The sequence below is a fragment of the Suncus etruscus genome, chromosome 17 (assembly GCF_024139225.1).
Source record: "Suncus etruscus isolate mSunEtr1 chromosome 17, mSunEtr1.pri.cur, whole genome shotgun sequence".
NCBI lineage: Eukaryota > Metazoa > Chordata > Mammalia > Eulipotyphla > Soricidae > Suncus > Suncus etruscus.
Window position 1 is genome coordinate 36,446,136 of NC_064864.1, and position 21,685 is coordinate 36,467,820.

The 21,685-nt window shown below is 39.5% G+C and overlaps 1 protein-coding gene across 4 annotated transcripts in view; it reads right to left on the bottom strand.

The window, feature by feature from the left end:
* CPEB3 (cytoplasmic polyadenylation element binding protein 3) overlaps window positions 1-21,685 on the bottom strand; it is a 221,457-nt gene that overhangs the window by 111,874 nt on the left and 87,898 nt on the right. For 3 of the 4 annotated variants that reach the window (XM_049790848.1, XM_049790849.1, XM_049790847.1), the window contains exons 3-4: window positions 18,001-18,160; window positions 7,763-7,819 (exon numbers count right to left, since the gene is read on the bottom strand). In XM_049790848.1, coding sequence (XP_049646805.1) covers window positions 7,763-7,819; window positions 18,001-18,160 — 217 coding nt within the window. The remainder of the gene's footprint in view (window positions 1-7,762; window positions 7,820-18,000; window positions 18,161-21,685) is intronic. The other variant, XM_049790850.1, reaches the window with a different exon arrangement.

Sequence of the window (21,685 nt, forward strand, 5' to 3'; positions counted from 1 at the left end):
GAAATAAACATAATAAGCAAAATATTCCCAAAATATTTCCAAGGTAGGAATCAGAGGAAAGAAGTCAAATAGTATAATCTAAAACTCCTGGGTTTTTAGCTAAATTGTTTTAAATGACCGACAGTTCCCCAGACAGGTGAATATGTCTTTTAAAGAATAGGTTATAATTAAGTCCTCCACTTGCATTGTTTCTCCTAAGATTCCTCAACCTACTTATGCCTTTTTAAAAATATTTTTTTCATTTCAGACTATACCTCGTGGTATTCAGAAGATATTCCTGTTATGTGTTCAAAGAACTGCTCATGGAACCATATGTGTGGACTAAACCAGAATTAGCTTCAGGGAAAAGCAATACCTGAGCACCCACCAGGTGTGGTTCCCCAAACCAAACCAACCCCTCCAAAATAACCACTTAATGATCACTACCCAACTTGTTTTTCATGGTTCGGGGGACACGCCTGGCAGCACACAGGTTTATTCCTGACTATGCATTTGGGAGACCTTATATTGTACCAGGAATTAAACCTGAATTAGCCACGCGCAAGACAAAAACCCTTCCTACTGTAAAATCAAACTCCATCCATTACCAAGATTTAATAGGAGAAAAACATGTAAAGAAAAATCAGCTCTGCCTAGCTTCAGACAAGGCTTTGCATAAACAATGTAACTCATTCTGCCTTCAATTTTCACCTACTTTCTGTTTGAAAGATACCTCTGTAAAACTGAATGAAGCTAACTTTCAAACAGATTACCTTGTCTGTCTCTAATATGTTGCTATTCACCAGCAACAGACAAGTGGATCATGAAGATGAGGTACAATGGAATAATACAATGGGATACTACATAGCTGTAAGGAATGATGCAATCATGCAACTCACTACAACATGGATGAAACTTGAATATATTATGTTAAATGAAATAAGTCAAAAGAAGAAGGAGAAATACAGAATACCACTTATATGTGGTGTTTAGAATAACTGTGTGAAGAAATGCAATGATTAAACTGGGGGTTGTCAAGAACACTCTAGGCCCCAAAATATAATGAGAAGGAAAAAAACTGAATGGAGGAGGAGAAAGACACATGAAATGACAGGGAACAGGATCCAAGAATATCAGGTACATTAAGTGATGTTAAGGACAGAACTAAACATTCAATTCAGAGTCAACAACAGTAAAATCATGATACCCAAACTTTAACAACAAAACTTGAAAAAGTGCCGGTTATAATGGCAGGTTGGGGTAGAGGGTGATGGCATGATTGGATTCTGGGAACATTGGTGGAGGGAGGTTGACACAGGTGGTGGGATTGGTTCTTAAACATTGTATGTATAAAGCCCAATCACGAATAACTTTTTAAATCACAATGGTTTAAATTTAAAAAATTACTGCTACTCAAGTAACTTTATGAATTATCTCTTTTAAGCTTGTTCTCTACTTGGAAAAAGAATTGACTAGACAAAAGAAATAAAGTGGATATACTCAGTAGTGATGATCTCAGTATAATTACAAAATTTAGTAATTCAGACTTTGAACATTAAATTGACCACAAATATTATTCACTTGGAGGCACCAACATCTTTTTCTAAGGCTCATAATAGAAGAAAAATTGCCTGTAACTGCCAAACTCTACAGCAAAAGTATAACTAAAAAAAAATTCCCAATCTACAAAACAAACCCCCAAAATGTGATGGTTAGTGTTAAAAAAACATCACCTGAAAGCATTCTAAATAGCTATCATTTTTCTCCACCAGGTGAAATTGAAATAAATGTATGCAAGCTTCTAGTGGTTTTTTAATTTTAGTGTTTTTTATATAAAGGTGCAGAAGTCAAAAGAACACTTATTTTGTGGCTAAGAAAAAATTGTATTAACAGTCTAAACAGAAGAAGCACAATTAAGTTTTTGAAATGGTGGAAAATGGTAGGTCTTACTAATGTTAAGATTTTTCTTACTGGATGAATGACACTCCTCTCTACAATTCTACATATTCAATATATTCAATTCTACATATTTTACAATACATAAATATGGGAGGGAATAGCCAAAATTCAAATGTGTCTCTTAGCTTCTTCCCTGAGATTTGCTTGCAATTCTTACTATATTTGTGGTCTTAAGTAAGAAAACACACCAAGGATCCAGAGAGATAGCACAGCGGTAGGGTGTTAGCCTTGCACGTAGCTGACCCAGGATTGATGATGGTTCAAATCCCAGCATCCCATATGGTCTCCTGAGCCTGCCAGGGATGATTTCTGAGCACAGGGCCTGAGCGCCGCTGGGTGTGACCCAAAAAATTAAAAAAAAAAAAAAAAAAAAAAAAGAAAACACACCAAGGCTGGAGCAATAGTACAGTGGATAAGGCATTTGCCTTGCACATAGTTGACTCCACTTCAATCTCCAGCAACCAATATGGTCCCCTGTGCACCAACAGGGAGTAATTCCTGAGTACAGAGACATGACTTAACTTTGAGCATCACCAGGTAGGGGGGAAAATTTTAAAAAACAGTAGATTTTTGGCTTTGCTATTTTTTTGCCTGTCCTTTCATATCCTATATGTCTAAATGGTTTAATTTTTTTAATTTTTTATTTCATTGTATTGAAACCATTATGATTTACAAAGTCCTTCATAGATGGGTTTCAGACATACCATGAATCAGGGCCAATACCACCTGTTTGCTATAATTGATATCTATTTACTGTTTTCAATAAGTTAGTATCTTTATCCTATCCTATCCTATCTTCCAAATTCCATTTTTTGTCTCCTAGCTGATATTTGCAGTGATGGTTCTCAGAGGAAACTGAAAGGTATATAACACTGGGAGGCACAAAGTAGGAACACCAAAAAATATTGATCAAATTAGCTTATTAAAAGCTGAGAACTGTTTCTTCGAAGAGAGATTGCTCATAATGATACTTGTCTTCCCATCAAGTCTGGAGAGCCATGAACATAGTACCTTTCAAAAAGATTTGGAGATTGGTGATGTCAAAGAAGTAAAAGAAAGTTTTTTTAATGATATCATGAATGACAGTGTTATATAGAGAGTTAGGAAACATTTTACATAGCAAAATAAAAAGGGTAAGGAAAATATGAATATTATCACATTTCCTTAAAATTGTAAACATTGGGGCCCGGAGAGATAGCACAGCGGTGTTTGCCTTGCAAGCAGCCAATCCAGGACCTAAGGTTGTTGGTTCAAATTCCGGTGTCCCATATGGTCCCCCGTGCCTGCCAGGAGCTGTTTCTGAGCAGACAGCCAGGAGTAACCCCTGAGCACCGCCGGGTGTGGCCCAAAAACCAAAAAAAAAAAAAAATGGTAAACATTGATTCCATTGTCTTTAATTAGCACAGCCAAGCTCTCTTCTGAAATACTCTTCAATTCTCTCCTAATGTAGCAAATTCTGGGCTAGAGTGATAGCACAGAACATAGGGTGCTTACCTTGCCCATGGCCAACTCGGATTGGATCCTTGGCATCCCATATGGTTGCCCAAGTGCTACTAGGAGTGTTCCCTAAGCATAGAACCAGAGTAAGTCCTGAGCAATGCTGGGTGTGGTTCGAAAAACAAAAATAAAGTAACAAATTCTGAATTAAGCTTCTTTGATTTGTGACTGCCTCTTCAGTTATTCCTATATGAAGGCTGGGCTAAAGGAAGGACAGACCAATTATAGGAAAACTGTTTAGCCAACAAATGGCAGGCATAAAATGGAAGACGAGGGGACTGGAGAGAGAACACGGTTGGTAAGATGCTTTTCTCGCATGTGATCAACTCAAGCTGGATTCCCACATACAGTCCTCTGAGCATCTCCAAGATCCCTGAGTGTGAGTAGTAAATTCTGAGCACTGCTAGGTCCAAAACCAGAAAACAAAAGGAAATAAAAAATATATACATCAGGGGCCGGGCGGTGGCGCTGGAGGTAAGGTGCCTGCCTTACCTGCGCTAGCCTAGGAGACGGACCGCGGTTCGATCCCCCGGCGTCCCATATGGTCCCCCAAGCCAGGAGCGACTTCTGAGCGCATAGCCAGGAGTAACCCCTGAGCATTACCGGGTGTGGCCCAAAAACCAAAAAGAAAAAAAAAAAAAAAAGAAAAAAAAATATATATACATCAGGTTCAGAGAGATGTTCGAAGGTCTGAGCGCATACTTGCAAGCAGGCAATATAGGTTCAGGTCCCAGCACTTCTAAGTTCTCCTAACCACTGCCATAAATTACCCAAAGCAAAGAACTGGGAGTAGCCCCCAAGCACCACCAGGTGTGGCCCAAACCAAAGCCCCCAGATATATATATATATATATATATATATATATCTGTGTGTGTTTTACCATACATATGTGTGTCATAAGATGAACTAGGCCCAAATATTAAAAGGAATAGAAAAGGTTTGATCACAACAAGTTTGTAGAAATCCCGTGAATTTTATAATAGTCATCTATTTGGCTCACTTCAATATAGAATCAGCTTTGAAAAAAAAAAAAACCTGAGGAAAATGCAAAAGACAAGCCGCTTGTTTTATATAATTTTCTCTGATGAGCCAAGAGGATAGCAATAACTTTAAAGAAAGATGCACTTTAGAGGCCGGGGCTATAGCACAACAGCAGAGCATTTGCCTTGCATGCAGACGACCCAGAATGGATTTGGGTTCAATCCCCAGCATCCCATATGGTCCCCTGAGCCTGCCAGGAGCGATTTAAGAGCTCAGAGTCAGGAGTAACCCCTGAGCACCGCCAGGTGTGGCCCAAAACAAAACAAAAGAAAAAAGAAAATATTCCTTAACTTCATTTTACAACACACACATGCATACTTATTTTCTTTGTTTAACATATACACTTTGCTCTCCTTTTGCATACTATATCAAATTAAGTATTTTCTCAAACACACACATTCCCTCTGGTATTCTCAGTTGGCATTGTTCTTTCATTTTTATAGTCAATGCTGTCTCACAACTTAAATGAAATGTTTTCACAAAGTTGCACAAAATTGCTTAAAGCACGTCAAGTTAAGCTGTATACTGATCCTCATTCTAATAAAACTTCTAAATAGAAAAAATAAAAGTAGCATAATCTAAAAGTAAGAGCTTTTCCTTTAAAAGCTTTAAAAAAAAAACATTAAAAATAGAGGTCAATTTTCTGGAATTTTTGTCTCCAAGACCCTCCAAGGGAGGGAATACCAGATATCTAAAACAAAGTATGTGTGGAACAGACAGACCTGCATTATCAAGCCCTGTCAGAGGTTCTCAGCAGTGCTTCAGAGTAAAGTGGTTTGTCAGAACCAAATGGAACATATAGTGTAGAATAACCTAAAATCAGGGGGCTGAAGAGAGAGTACAGTGGTAGGGCATTTACCTTGCACGTAGCCAACCTGGGACAGACCTGGGTTCCATTCTCAGCATCTCATATGATCCCCAGAGCCTGCCAGGATCAATTTCTGAGTGCAGAGCCAATAGTAACCCCAGAGCACTGCCAGGTGTGGCCCGAAGACAGAAACAAAAAGAAATAACCTGGGGCCAGAGAGATAGCATGGAGGTAAAGTGTTTGCCTTTCATGCAGAAGGTCATTGGTTCAAATCCCAGAGTCCCATATGGTCCCCTGAGCTTGCAAGGAACAATTTCTGAGCTTGGAGCCAGGAGTAACCCCTGAGCACTGCCGGGTGTGACCCAAAAACCAAAAAAGAAATAACCTAAAATCTTTGCTAAGGAACTTCATGATGCCTTTATTTGAGTAAGAGAGAAAGGAAGAAAGGAAAAAAAGAAAGTAAGGGATTTATTGTACATTAATCTGTATTAGGCCAGGGTGTCTCCCATATGTAGAGCTTCTTGTATATCCAGGAGCATGAGAAGGGACAAACTGATACTAATTTAATCAAGGAGAAAACTTAAATCAGACAAGGTTTAGAGAGACAGCTGCAGGGGTTAAGGTGCTTGCATTGTGTGATCCTGACCCTGTTTTATCCTTTGCATTACACAGTCCCTAAAGAAACCCCCAATCACTGCCAGGTGTAGCCGAGCCCTGCCCACCTCCCAAGAACAAAACTTACATCATAAGAAACTCAATAACTTCTTCGTGTTGTTTAAACAAATCATTTCCTTTTATAGGCCATTTCTGAAAAACCACATGGTCTGTAGACACTAGGCAAAAGAATTCATGCCAGCCAGATAGTTCTTCCCATATAACATATTCATTAATAAGATTCTTATTCTTTATAACTAAATTTGATATTGTGTTGACAAAACCAAATCTAGCCTGCAAAGCTATGAGAACTAACACTACACAAACTCCACTAATAACAGACATCTCTCAATGGGCCACGCCCCCGCTAGGCAGAAGCCATACCTGCTGCCTCCAATATCCAGAATCACTTTTCCCGATGGCCCTGCCTCATCACCCCTCTACAATTGGGGAAACCAATTTGACCAAACTTCAGGTATGCTGGTCTTTGGGTTGATATCACCAAAGCTTTTGGAAACAAGTGCACACACTATCCTTGCTTCCTCCTCCCTTATCTTCCTTTTTCTGGGAGGCCTGGCAGCTGAGAACACACCCCTAAAAGCCCAGTATCAGTAATAGTTCTTTGGAATTCTGGAAAGGTTCATTTGTTTAATGTCATCCAACAGAATAGACAGCTAACAAGAACTTACTAAACCTTCTGCCATTATATTAATGATTTCATTGGAGATGCAATAATTTTCTCAAATTTGCTTGCTTCTTTACTTTTTCTTTTTTCTTTCTTTTTAAAAAAATCTTTCTTTTCTTCCTTTTTCTTTTTTCCTATTTTTTAATAACTTTGCTTTCACTTTTCTAGAAATAAATGTATTGTGGTCAACTATGGCAACTATATAACATATTTTCTTTAAATAAAGTATATACAAACACAAAAAAAATAGACACCTCTTATATCCAATTTGAAACTCATCGGTTATCCACCACAATGAGGAACTTCCAAGTTATAAGTAATTTGCTTTATTTATTTATACTTTGTATTCCACTCCTACTTTTCCTTCTCCCACACCTATTTATTTATTTATTTATTTTGGTCTTTGGGCCACATCTAGCGGTGCTTCAGGGTTACTCCTGGTTCAGCATTCAGGAATCACTCCTGGCCATCTCAGGGACCATATGGGATGCTAGGGATCAAATCCCAGTTGGCCGCATGCAAGGCAAATGCCCTACTGCTATACTGTCACTCTGGCCCCCTTATTTCCCCTTCTGTATTCTTCCTCATCTTCCTTACACTTATCCCACCCCCACCCCAAAAGGGAAGTAAAGAAAGGGTCAGAAAACTTTCTGTTAGGACTGGATAGAAAATAGTTTCAAATTTGGGGGATGCTGAAATTCTAGCAAAAAAGTAGCCAGAGACAGTTCATAAGTGAGTGTACATGTGTATTTCAATGAAACTATTTATAAAAACAAGCAGAAAACCATATTTAACTCATAGGACTATAATATGTCAACCCTTGGTAAAGACCTAAACTTGCCAAATTTTCACTGCCTCACAAATAATTGGAGTATGGCAAATACTAGTAGGCCAATATTAAAGTTTGACTTAGCTAGTCTGCTGAGGGGCCTGAAATTTGGCAGTTTTAAATAAGTTCAAAAAAAAAAAAAAACCACACCACATGCTAGTGGTTCAGAGAGCATACTTTGAGAACCATGGGACAAAATAATGACTATACTCAGTAAAAGGCTAAAATATAATGAACTATTAAGGAGGTAGAATTCACATGCTATAAATTGAACTGTTAATTTTATAGATTGTTTCATATTCAGACTTACTGTTAAGTGCCATAATGTTATCTGTTCCTGGATGATGAAAATTTATTCCCATACGTCCTAAAAAATAAAAATAATTTTTGAGCAAAAAGAATACTTAGCATAAGCAATTCAAATACATAGTAAAATATAAGCATTACAAAAAGCTAAAAACAAAGTAATCGATAACAATGCAATCACACACCAGGGCCATTACAATAATCTTAAACAGTGATAAAAAACATACACATAAAAAAATCTTAAAACAAAGCCAAAGACTTGATAACAAATTAATTTTAAAAGAAAACTAATATAATAGTTTAAAATTTTAACACGACTTTAGTATTTCAACTTAAACATGTCAGTTTCATCAATTAAATATTTCATTTAAACAAGCATTCATACTACACTTCAAATTCAAGCAGCAAAAAAAAAAATAAAATAAAATCATCTTCAATAAATTTATAAATCTAAGCTTAAAAGGAAATTAAAATATAAATACTTCATAATGGTTCAAAAATGCACTGTAATTATCGTGCCAATCAAAAAAAGTAGATTATATAAAATATAGCAGGGAATAGAAAATCAAGTTTTCTTAAGCTAGCGTTCAAACTACTTACTTGATCTTGCTTATAATGCTCATGTTCAGACATTCTCAGAGAAATAGGGGTTGCAAAGTTCTGCCACATTAATTGCCTGCTTTTACATTGCTCAGTTGAGAATCCTTTAACTTTGGGGGGGGGGGTTTGGGAAATACCTGGCAGTGCTTTTAAAGTTACTTCTGTCTCTGAGCTCAGGAATTACTCATGGTGGTGCTTGAGGGACCACATGGGATGCCGAGGGTCAAGGCAGGGTTAGCCAAATGCAAGGCAAATGCCCTACCAACTGTACTATAGTCTGGCCCTTACTTTAACATTTTCACATGTGATGGAGACTCTAAAGCCCTCCAAACCTACAACATACAGTGCCTGGTCCTTTCTAGACAGGTTTGTCACAACCTTTAGATCTATATGCTTAAGTCTAAAATCAGGTCTTCCAAATATTCACCTTCAGGGTAAAAAAGTGGAAACATAGACATATGGTATGCTTGTCATCAATTATGTCAGAAAAGAAAAAAAACTTTCTATCAAAAGAAAGTTGAATGAAAAAGATTCTTATACTTAGCCCTATACTAAGTTCCTCCCCACATGGAGAGTTTCTTTTCCTTTCTCTTCTACTTTTTTGTTGTTGTATGTTTTTGGGCCACACCCGGTGACCCAGGGCTACTCCTCGCTATGCACTTCAGAAATCACTCCTGTCTTGGGAAACCATATGGGACGCTGGGGGATTGAACCGTGTGGTCTGTCCTAGGCTAGCATGGGCAAGGCCTTATGGATTGTGCCACCGCTCTGGTCCACCTCTTCTACTTTCTTTTTGTTTGTTTTGTTTTTTGTTGCTTTTTTTTTCGGGCCACACCCGTTTGATGCTCAGGGGTTATTCCTGGCTAAGTGCTCAGAAATTGCCCCTGGCTTGGGGGACCATATGGGACAACGGGGGATCGATCCGCAGTCCTTCCTTGGCTAGCGCTTGCAAGGCAGACACCTTACCTCTAGCGCCGCCTCGCCATCCCCCCTCTTCTACTTTCTAACGAACCTTTTTATCTTTTATTTAAAAAAATAAAATAAAAATCTTCCATGAGAAAAAAATTCATTTTTCTGACTAACTTCCAAAACAGGAGCTATTGGAGTAGCACCTGAACTCTGGATCCTTTTTAGAATTTTTTTCAGTTGACTTTACCTTTGCTTCTGAAAGGAAGTTCTAGATATTCTCTATAGCAGTATTTCTTAACAAGGGGCCTGGGTGAAAATCATGGAAATGAAATGGGAGGAGGGAAAAGCATGAAATTAGCAGATCAACAGATTTAAAAAAATCAAGGAAAGAGGGACTAGACTAGAGTGACAGCATAGCAGGTGGAGTGTTTGACTTGCATGCAGCTGATCTGGGTTCGATCACCACCATCCCATATGGTCCCCAGAGCCTACCAGGAGTAGTTTCTGAGTGTAGAGTCAGGAGTAACCTGAGTGCTGCTAGGTGAGGCCCCAAAACAAAACAAAACCAAAAATAAATTAATTAAATTAAAACACACATATAGGGGGACTGGAGAAATAGCATGGAGGTAGGGTTTTGCCTTGCATGCGGAAAGACAGTGGTTTGAGTCCCAGCATCCCATATGGTCCCCGAGCCTGCCAGGAGTGATTTCTGAGCACAGAGCCAGGAGTAACGTCTGAGTCCTGCTGGGTGTGACCCAAAAACAAAACAACAACAAAACAAAAACAAAAAACCACACATATAGGGGACTGGAGCTATAGCACAGTGGTAGGGCATTTGTTTTGCATGCAGTAAACCTAGAATGGACCCAGGTTTGATCCCTGGCATCTCATATGATCCCCCGAGCCTGCCAGGAGTGATTTCTGAGTGCAAAGCCAGGAGTAATCCCTGAATGCCACCAGGTGTGGACGGTCCAAAACAAACACAAAAATAAAAAATTTCTAAAATTGAAATGTTTTTATAATTTAACAATTTTACTTAGTGTACTATGCCACAAGTTTTAAAGTTACTGTGGAATTTTCAGGAGAAAGAATAAATAGTACAGAAAAAGAATATAGATTCCAAATTCAGATGAGGCCATCTCTTTCTTGTTTTCTTTTGTCCAACAAATACTGTTTAATCAGCTGTGAAAATAGAATCAAGTGTGTGATATCTGGTGGCTTTCGTGAATGTAGCCAGAAGCAGTCAGCATGACAATTGTCACCTGCCATGGTGTTCTATTTAAAGTTTTCTTGTCAGCTAACTCTTGTTTAAGTATAGTGTAAAATATGAAGTTTCAAATGCTGGAAGGTGTACCTGGTTTTACTGAACTAAATGATGCTAGAAAGTGATGATCGTGTATCCTACCCTCCCTGATAAACAGGAAATAGAAGTTAGAGAACAGAAAATGGTTATTGAGATTGGGGAGAAGTAAAAATTCCAGTATCATAATTTCAACTTACATTCACATTTAAAAGGCTAATTAAAAAAACTATTTTATGTGTTTGGTTTTGATTTTGGGGACATGGTTGGCCCCAAGATAAAAAAAAATGCTCGAGGGTTACTCTTGGCTCTGCACCCAGGAATGACTCCTGGCTGTCTTGGGGCACCATCTGGGATACTGGAGATTGAATTCAGGTCAGCTGTGTGCACTTACCCACTATCCTATCTATCTGGACACCAAAAACTGTTATTTCTACACTTTCATATATTCAAAATAAATCTAGAATTTTACTACTTCAGTGAGTGAGGAAGACTCCTCTTCATTTCTACAATGTGCCATGAGATAGGGAACAACTGTTGTATCTTGTGCCTAGGCCCTTATAAATCTTCAAAAGACATCACTGAATGACTGGAATACTGTTTTCAGGACAAAATACAATTATACTAGATTTTCATTTTCTACCAATTTTCTTGATCAAGGGGAAGATACATACCTTTATGAAAAGTGTCCACAAGATCTGTCTTTATATAAGATAAACTAACATAGGTTTAAAAAAAAAAAAGGTAAAAGAAAAATATAACTGTAGTAGGGCCAGAGTGATAAAAACAGTAGATATGTACTTTGCATGGGCACTTGCCTTGAATGTGTCTGACCAGGGTTTGATTCCCAGCATTCCATATGGGTCCACAGAGCCCTAACAAATGTGATCCCTGAACACCACCATATGGCCCAACTACCAAAATAAATAAACAGAGCTTTCTAAATCAAGGAGATTCTACATTCTACAAAAGGAGCCTTTTTAAAAAGTCCTATATTATTACTAAACTTAAACTGTGATTATTTTTTTTCAATGTCCTTGTAACACCAAAGGGAAAGCTTATTATTTTCGTTTGGTTTGGTTTGTGGGCTACTCTCATTGGTGCTTAGGGGTTACCCCTGGCTTGGTGCCAGAGGTAGAGGGGTAAAATTTTAATCCTGGAGGTGCTCAGGGACAATGTAATGTATGAGTGTAATATAGATCTCCAGACCTCTCTCTCTCTGAGCTACTCCTCAGTACTTCCAGTTTCTTGCAAAGATGACTTGCTATATAAAGTACTCCAGCCAAGAGGCAGGACCTTGCTATTCAAAAGATACCTCTACTACTAATGCACTGTGGTTGGTATTTCCCTGTTCTCTCTCATTACTTTGTCCTCCTGGAGCATTAAGGGAAAGTATATTAATCAAACCTAATTAACTTGGGCTTACACTGGAAGTTCCCCAGTGGCAAGATAAAACCTGATCATTAGTTCCGGGCTTGGAGACAGGTTGAAGAAGGGTGTAGGAATGGATCTCATCTATTCGTCTCTTATGACAGATTATCTCCTTATTCTCGTGGACATGAAGCAAAATAGATATTCCATCAACACATGAAAAATGAGGGCAGAGACCCTGAAATTATTCCTATCTTAGCCAATACAAGTATTACCATAGGCCGAGTAGAAATACAACTTCTATACATGAAATATTAAGTGTCAAAAAATTGCTAACAAAAATCATAATTTTAATATCATTGTGTAGTCTCAGGTGATTTTTTCCCATTTTCCTTTTTTGTCTTTATTGCCTTTTACTCTCTGAAACTCTTACAAAGGGCTATAACTATTTAAAAAAAAAAGCTTTAGAGAAAAAATGTCATAACAATTAAGTATATAAAACCCCAATTAACTGTAACTGGAGTTTTGATATCCTTAAAATAGTTTAAGGAGGAACAAGAATAATAAAGGCAGAAGTGATGACACAGAGAATCGAGCATGTGCTTTACACATAGCAACCTGGATTTGATGCCCAACACCCATTATGGTCCCTGAGTACAAATGATCCCTGAATGATCCCTGAGTGCAAAGCCAGGAGTAAGCCCTGAGCACAGCTGGGAGTAGCATCCCTCCCTCACCCCAAAAAATAAAAGGAGAGGAAAAATAGGGTGGGGTAGAAAGAGTACTACAGATAGATTTATACAAAAAGCATATCTACCTACTGCCTCTTCAAGCTCAATTACTTAGAATAGAACTGAAGAACTTTCTTGCTGCCAAGAGTCATTTGAATATTTATAGCATCATGTGTGGGACATACAATACAGGCACACAGGCTGTGGCAGCCGACAAGAAGCACCAAATCTGTCCCATCATGGACCAGGACCAGACCACATGATTTCTCTCTTATTTCTAATAACTATATATTTTCTACTTAGAGGTTTATTCTATATATTGATCTTTTAAAAAATAGACTGTGTGAGGGGCCAGAGTGAGAGCGCAGCAGTATGGCATTTGCCTTGCATATGGCTAACCCAGGATGGACTTGGGTTCAATTCCTGGCATCCCATATGGTCCCCTCAAGCCAGGAGTAATTTCTGAGTGCATAGCCAGGAGCAATCCTGAGCATCACCGGGTGTGACCCAAAAACCAAAATAAAAATAAATAAATAAAAGACTGTGGAGATGGAAAGATAAGGCACTTGTCTTGCACATAGCTGCCCTGGTACAAATCCTAACACCAAATATGGTTTCCTAAGCACGGAGTCAGGTGTAAGCTCTGAGCACAGCTGGGTATGGCCCAAAAACCAAAATAAGAAAAATAAAAATCTATGTGGGCCAGGAAGAAAAGTCAAAGGGCTGGAGCTTATGCCCTGCATGTGGAGGTCCCAATTTCAACCCTGCACTGCATGGTCCTGAGACTTTGAGCACCAGCAGATGTAGCCCTGGCAGCCCTTGTGCGCTGCTGGGATGGACATGGTGGCCTCCAGTGCGACTGGGTTCCTAGCAGTAGGACACTGAGTTTGGACACTTAACCCCTCAAGTCAACACCAGTTAGCCAAGTGCTGCTAGAATTAACACCCAGCACTCCTGAACACTGCTGAATGCCCCCTTTCCCCTGCCTAAGAGAAGAAAAACAATAGGCAAAGATCCAGAGTAACTGACCAGTCAAAGGGCTGGAGCACAAACTTTACACCTAGTAGCCAGAGGTTCAAGCTCCAGTGCTACAGTCACATTTATTATCCAAAGACCATAGGGAATGACAGGGAACAAAAGGGACAGAAAAGGCAAGAAAAAAGAAAAATTAAGCAGGGGAAGGGAAAAGTGGGAAGGGTAAAGAAGAAAGGACAGAAAAAGGAATAGAAAGATAGGGAAAAGAAAGAGAAAGAAAAACTGTGGGTGTGGATGCAAGATCTCATTCATGTCAATATTATCTATAATGGGGGGGGGGGGAAATGGAAACAACCAGGTGTTAAACCTCTGGGGTTACTTAAGAGAGAAAGATCCAAATATCTGATATGATTTGGACTTAGATATTAATACTATCAATAATAAAAATTAGAGCACATATAATGCTAATTATATGGGAACTAGAAAAATAAAAGATACACTAGCATATGGCTTTCCTTTTTTTTTTTCCTTAGTTTTTGGGATACCCAACAGGGCTCAGGACTTACTCCTGGCTCTGTGGTTAGGAGCCCATACATGGTGTCATGAATTCAACCTGGGTTGGCCACATGCAAAACCAAAATCCCTGTTCTGTATCTTTCTAGTCCACATGTTTATTTTTACTTACATGTTTATATCTTAAAAATTCTCCATTTTTTAGGGACCAAGAGATAATACAGTGGGTAAGGTGCTTGCCTTGCATATAGCCAACCCAGCTTCAATACCTGACACAGCATATATTGTCCCAAGTTCCACCAGGGGTGATTCCTAAGCATAGATTCAGGAATAACCACTGAACATGGCTACATGCAGCCCAAATTCAAAAAATAATAAAGTAAAACATTTTTTCTGGAAAGTGCACAAGGATGATGTACATTCTATGACTGAAACTCAAGTATAAACAATTTTGTAATCACGGTGTTTAAATAATAAAAATTTTATTAAAAAAAATAAAAAATAGGGGCCAGGAAGGTGGCGCTAGAGGTAAGGTGTCTGCCTTGCAAGCGCTAGCGTAGGACGGACAGCAGTTCGATCCCCCAGCATCCCATATGTTCCCCCCAGCCAGGAGCGATTTCTGAGCACATGGCCCAAAAACTAAACAAAAAAATAAAAATAAAAAATAAAAAATAAATATGCCGGGGCCCGGAGAGATAGCACAGCGGTGTTTGCCTTGCAAGCAGCTGATCCAGGACCAAAGGTGGTTGGTTCCAATCCCGGTGTCCCATATGGTCCCCCGTGCCTGCCAGGAGCTATTTCTGAGCAGACAGCCAGGAGCATCGCTGGGTGTGGCCCAAAAACCAAAATAAATAAATAAATATGCTGGAGAGATAGCATGGAGGTAAGGCATTTGCCTTTCATGTAGAAGGTCTTTGGTTCAAATCCCAGCATCCCATATGGTCCCCCGAGCCTGCCAGGAGCAATTTCTTAGCATAGAGCCAGGAGTAACCCCTAAGCACTGCTGGGTGTGACCAAAAAACAAAAACAAAAACAAAAAACTAAAATCTTGAGAGGTCAAGAGATTGGGGAGAGGGGAGAAATAAATCTTTTTTCTGGGTCAGAATACATATTTTGCATCAATCCCTGCACTACATTATCCCCTAAGTACCAATGGAAGTGATTTCTGAGAACAGAGCAGGGAACAGGTGCCAAAAGCTACTATGTGTGGACCCTAAAATATCAAAAAAAATTTAATGTTTCCTGTAACATATTAACATCATTGGGGATGTGGATAAAGTAACAAAACACATGTCTTGTGTAAGGGCTGGGTCTCTGTGTGTAAGGGCTGGGTCTCTGTGCCCAGCCCTTACATGATCTCCAAACCTGGAGCATTTCTGGGAATAGACTCCTAGCAAATAAAGTAAAAATAAAAATTTAATGCTAAGGACCCCAGCTCTGTATATGGCATATGGTTCCCTATTCTCCATCAGGAGTGGACCCTGAATAAAGAACAAGGGATAAGCCCTGAGACTGCTGGACATCACCCAAAACTACCAAACAAAGCTAGTGTCATTGGGGTGGGAGAGGCTGGACCACACACAGTTGCAGTCAGGAGTTACTCCTGGATCTGTGCTCAGAAATCATTTCTGTTAGCTTGAGGGATCATATGGGGTGTGGGAGATCAAACCTGTGTCGGTCACGTGTAAGGCAAATGTCCTACTTGTTATGCTATTGCTCTGACCCCTGAGTGTCATAATTAATATCAAGAAGGATCAAACAAACACATTATTTTGATGTAAAAGCAATAAACCAGATCTAAATCTCTTAAATAGAAGAGAGGAATGGAACCACAAAAACTGACTTGAGTCCTTGCTCTAAATATGGGAGGTCTGGTTCCCCTATCACATGGTCCCTCATCTATCACCAGGCATGACCCCTGGCCACTGAGCTGGAGTAACCTCTGAACTCCACTAAATATGGCCAAAAAAAAGTGGGAGACCAAAAATTCAACTACCCTAAACAGAGAGTAATGACATAGTACTGTAGTTGATTGTGGAAGGAGCCTATTCATAGAAAAACACTTGAGCCTTATGATAAAATGCAGAAATTCCAACCATTGGAACTTAATAGTGCATTGCTACTATAAAGAAGTGTAGTGACTTTTACAGATGAAACCTTACAATCCTAAGTGTAGTAATAAAGTAAATAACCTGGATTCAATACCCATATCAAAATATCAAAAATATATACATTCATTGCTGTTCTGTAATGCAGAGGCTTTTATAGATGAAACCTTACAATCCTTAGAAAAGTATATGCATGCTTTGTAATGCAATAAAAATGTGCTATCACATAATGCTGTATTAATAAAAAAATTCAGATCAAGATCAAGTAGATAGCCATAAAAAGGTTGAATATTTTAGAATTTAGGTGAGACTTATAGTTGTCTGTACTAAAGAAAGATTAATGCTGCCTTACAAAATGCTAAAAACCACAGGTCTGTGAATATTGCTGTTTTAATACTATACTCACTTCATTTTGTTTGTTTGTTTGTTTGCTTTGGGGTCACACTCAGCTGCACTCAGTGGTTACTTTTTACTCTATGCTCAGAAATTGCACCTGGTAGGCTTAGGGGACCATATGGGATGCTGGGAATCAAACCCAGATCTGTCCAGGTCAGCTGCGTGCAAGGCAAATTCCCTACCGCTGTGCTATCGCTCTGGCTGTATGCTTATTTCTATATGAAATAAGCTTGTGCCTAATCTTTTAACTGAAAAAGGAACAACGTGGTAACAGTAGCTAAATATAATAATGAATAAATGAGTTTTATAATATTTTTAAGCATCTTAAAATACAGCTTTTATTAAAATTCTTAATTTATTTCAGTATGTTAACAATTTTCTTTTCAGTGGAAATTAGGGAAAAAAGAAAAAATCCTGAGTGTGACAAAAGAATGATAGAATGGTTTTCCAATGTGGCTTGAGGAAATGGCTATCAGATGATCATAGCCTTCATACCTGATATAAAGACCTGTAGAGAACCAAAAATTGAATCCTCATAATTCCAGAGGACACATGGTTTGTACAAGATGGCTATTTCTGGAGCTAACTCTTCAGTTTTCAAATATCTAGGTTCTAAATCCAAGTGGGGTAGATATCTCCATGGACAACTTCCATTACATAATTTGACAAGCAACTTGGGCCCAGGACGACTAAGTTATTTCTATAACCCATAAAATGAATTATCTGTACTTATGAATGTAACATCAGCATCTATCCTGACTTTAATTAACTCTAAAAATGGAACTAATATTCTGGCTTTGGGGCTTTTTGCCTTATATTTAACCCAAAATATGTTTGTACTTTTAGTCACTGTCCGTGTATTTTTAGCCTAAGGGAACCTAAGGGAAGGCAAAGGGGCAGCTCTTAAGTCTGTTTGATAACAGTTCTTATAGTAGGAAAGTAATCATATTATTATAGTATGGAATCCTTTCCTAGTGATCTGTTTACTAAATCTCATGGTTCCTTGAGGTTGTTTGGACTCCAATGGATCATTGAGTCTACTGAGGATTCGAAATGCTCAGAAAACCTGATTCTAATCTTATGCTATAACCACAACCTCAAATCCCCAACCACACATGCTTCTGCCAAACATAACTGATAAAAGCAATCCATCCTGATTATCACAAGATTATTCCAGCTGAACCAGATTTAAAAAGGAAAAACAAGCTTTATACATACATTCCACAATGCTATACAGAAGCAAAACAAAAACAAATAAAATTTTTAATTATAATGATTTTAAAAAGCTGATTTTTGTTTAAAACACCAAGAAAGGAATGGACATATGAATATTCCTAACCTGCAAAATGATTCCTCCACATTATATCAGCGAAACTCATTGGTGGGCCACTGGGAGGGTAGTGTTTACCTTTCAGAGGTTCATGATCAGTCCTTATCATATCCATTAAGGAGTTCTCCAAAGAGTGCAAGTTAAAAGTGTCATAGGGCCTACTCCGGTCCTAAAAATAAAAACACAGAACAACAAAACAATACATATAATTACTTCATAAAATTAATAGCATATCATTTGATTCTTTCCATGAATCAACGACACAAATCAAAGTGCTACTAGAATCGTCCATTAAGTCTTTCTTTTCATTAAAAGTAATTAAATATGGGGGGCTGGAGAGATAGCATGGAGGTAAGGTGTTTGTCTTTCATGCAGGAGGTCATTGGTTCAAATCCCGGCATCCCATATGGTCCCGTGAACCTGCCAGGAGCAATTCCTGAGCATAGTACCAGGAATAACCCCTGAGCGCTGCCAGGTGTGACCCAAAAACCAAAAAAAAAAAAAAAAAAGTAATTAAATATGGCAATATTAAGTTAATAAGCACCATAATTAGTTTAATTAACTAAACCCTTTCCCCTAATGTTCTTTTATGTATATATCCCAGAACTTCAGATAGATTTTCTCTCAAATAAGCAATACAAGTAAATCTTTAAGAAAAAGTCAGTGGGCCAGAGAGATAGCACAGCGGTAAGGTGTTTGTCTACACATGGCCAACACAGGATGGACCCTGGTTCGAATCCCAGCATCCCATATGGTCTCCCAAACCTGCCAGGAATGAATTCTGATTGCAGAGCCAGGAGTAATCCCTGAACGCCATCAGGTGTGCCCTCCTCTCCCCCCCAAAGAAAAGAAAGAAAAGAAAAGGCCAGTGTATTGACTTTGTCCACTGCCCTTCGTTCCCTGAATATATTGCCAATTAGAATAACTTGGGCAGGAACAATAGTTGAGGGTAAGGTACCTGGCTTTGCATGGCACCCCCAGATCGATCTCTGATACCACCTGGTCTCCCTAGCATCACTAGGAGCTACCCCAAAAAACAAAGTTTGGAGTACTCACATCCTGAGCACTGCACAGCTAGATATGATCCCAAAACAACAACAAACAAAAAAATATTTTTTACCTAGGAGATCAAAACTAAGAAGTCTCAGTTTACAAAAAGAAAAAAAATCACTTTCCTAAAAATCAAAAAGTGAGGGGCTGAAGAGACAGTACAAGAGATCCAGCCAGGTATTTGCCTTGCTTAGAGGTAACCTGAGTGTGATGCCAACATTGCATATGGTCCCCCAATCCCTGCCAGAAGTGATTTGGGAATACAGAGCCAGAAATAAACTCTGAAGGGGCCTGAGAGATAGCATGGAGGCAAGACGTTTGCCTTGCATGCAGAAGGACGGTGGTTCGAATTCCGGCATCCCGCAAGGTCCCCTGAGCCTGCCAGGAGCGATGTCTGAGTGTAGAGCCAGGAGTGACCCTGATGTGGCTTCCAAACAAAATAAAATCAAAAGGTGTGTGCAGTTTCAGTTTCATTTTATTAAACGTCTCTAATGTTTATTACTATTAAGTTCCATGTAGTAAATACACTTTATAAAAACACAAGTGTGGGCCCGGAGAGATAGCACAGCAGCGTTTGCCTTGCAAGCAGCCGATCCAGGACCAAAGGTGGTTGGTTCGAATCCCGGTGTCCCATATGGTCCCCCGTGCCTGCCAGGAGCTATTTCTGAGCAGACAGCCAGGAGTAACCCCTGAGCACTGCCAGGTGTGGCCCAGAAAACAAAAACAAAAAACCAAACAAGTGTGTCTAAAGCACTAGACTTTTATTTTATAAAGCAATTAAATGAGAAAAAAAATCTTTTTGATTCTCTGGGGAGTCTCCCCTGTGCTCAAGAAATCTAAGGCCCAACTGCAATTCTCAGCCAAAAAGCCAGTGCATCAATGTAAGGACTCAAAGCTATGATGCTGCTCAGATAGCAAGGTGTTGGAACCGCCCATGCAACCCTGGCGGTGCTCAGGGGCTCTAGGCTCTTACCTGGCTCTCATCAGGGGCACTCCAGGGTTCACCTGCAATATTTGGAGGACCAGGTGGTTCCAGAAACAGAGCCCAAATCAGACACATGCTAGGTGCTCACCCTAACCACTAACCTATCTCCTACTCCCTCAAATGGAAATTTCCTACCCAGGAGCACTCAGGGGATGGCTAAGTGCTAAAATAACCTGTGTGGAAAGCCTCAATTTGATCCCTAGTGCCAATTGCATGCACCAAGACAAGGTCTCAGCAGCTCCCTCTGAGGGACCAGAGGCACCGTAATAGTATGACTTCTGGCACAAAGCCTGGTGTGTGTGAGCACTGAAACTATAGCATGCAACCTTACACACAGAACATATGAACTTGGCCAGGCCTGCAATTCCCAGTGATTTGTATGTGAGCACTAAAGCAATCCCTGGTACAAGCTACAACCAGAGTGTGCATGAGCACTAAATGAGTTTGACCCCCAAGAACACCCCAGGAAGTGTGAGGCACTGCAACCACACACACAATTTCCAGTGAACACCACAACTACGTGTGCAAGTACTACAGCCCAGCCCTCTTGAGTCCTGGGAATCAGAACAGCAACAAAGGGAAAGAAAGGGAGAAAAAGAAAACACTTTAGCACAATGTACTGTTTTTCTAGTATTAGAGCAAAAAATGTTTTCATATATATATTTGTGTTATTTTGGGGGTGTGTATGAGGGAAACTCAAGTGGTGCATGAGGGAAACTCCTAGCTCTATGCTCAGAGATTATTCTCAGTGTTCATGTGGAGCTGGGAACCAACACTGGACCTCCTAGATGCCAATATATACACTCATTCCATAATCTCAGTCCCTAAGAAATGTTTTAATTAGAAAAAAAGGCAAAACAACAAAACCACATAACCCAAACTATCTAGCTCCGCCTCTCAAATAGAGGGGGAAACAAGGGAGGGTACCAGGACCAAACAGATATATGATCACTAGTAGTAAGCTAGACACAGAGGTGGGACCACTTACTCTAGCAGCTGGGGGAGGGGTGAGGGTGAGGGAAATGGGATGCAGGATGAGAACGGGGGTGGAGGGAGGACAGATTTGGTGATGGGAATCCCCCTGATTCAATGTTAATATGTACCTAAAATACTGTGAAAGATATGTAAGCCAATATGGTCAAAATAAAAATTAAAAAAAGGCAAAGCAAGTAGAAAAAACACATTCTCCCACCATATTTTATTACGAGGAGACCATTACCTACATACTATTCTGAACATAAAATTTGTCTAGGCCGGGGCCAGAGAGATAGCATGGATGTAGTACATTTGCCTAGCATACAGAAGGACAATGGTTCAAATCCCGGCATCCCATATGGTCCCCATGCCTGCCAGAGGCGATTTCTGAGTGCAGAGCTAGGAGTAACCGCTGAGCACTGCTGAGTGTGAAACCCCCACCCCCCAAAATTAGTCTGGGCCTAAAATAAAGTAAAACTCAGAGCTAACTTTCCACTACAGAACAGATTTCATCCTCCTTTTTTAGGGAAGGCAAGATACACATAAATATACCTCATCCCATATGGTCCCCCATGCCTGCCAGGGGCAATTTCTAAGCACAAAGCCAGGAGTAACCGCTGAGCACTGCTGAGTGTGAACCTCCCCCCCAAAATTAGTCTGGGCCTAAAATAAAGTAAAACTCAG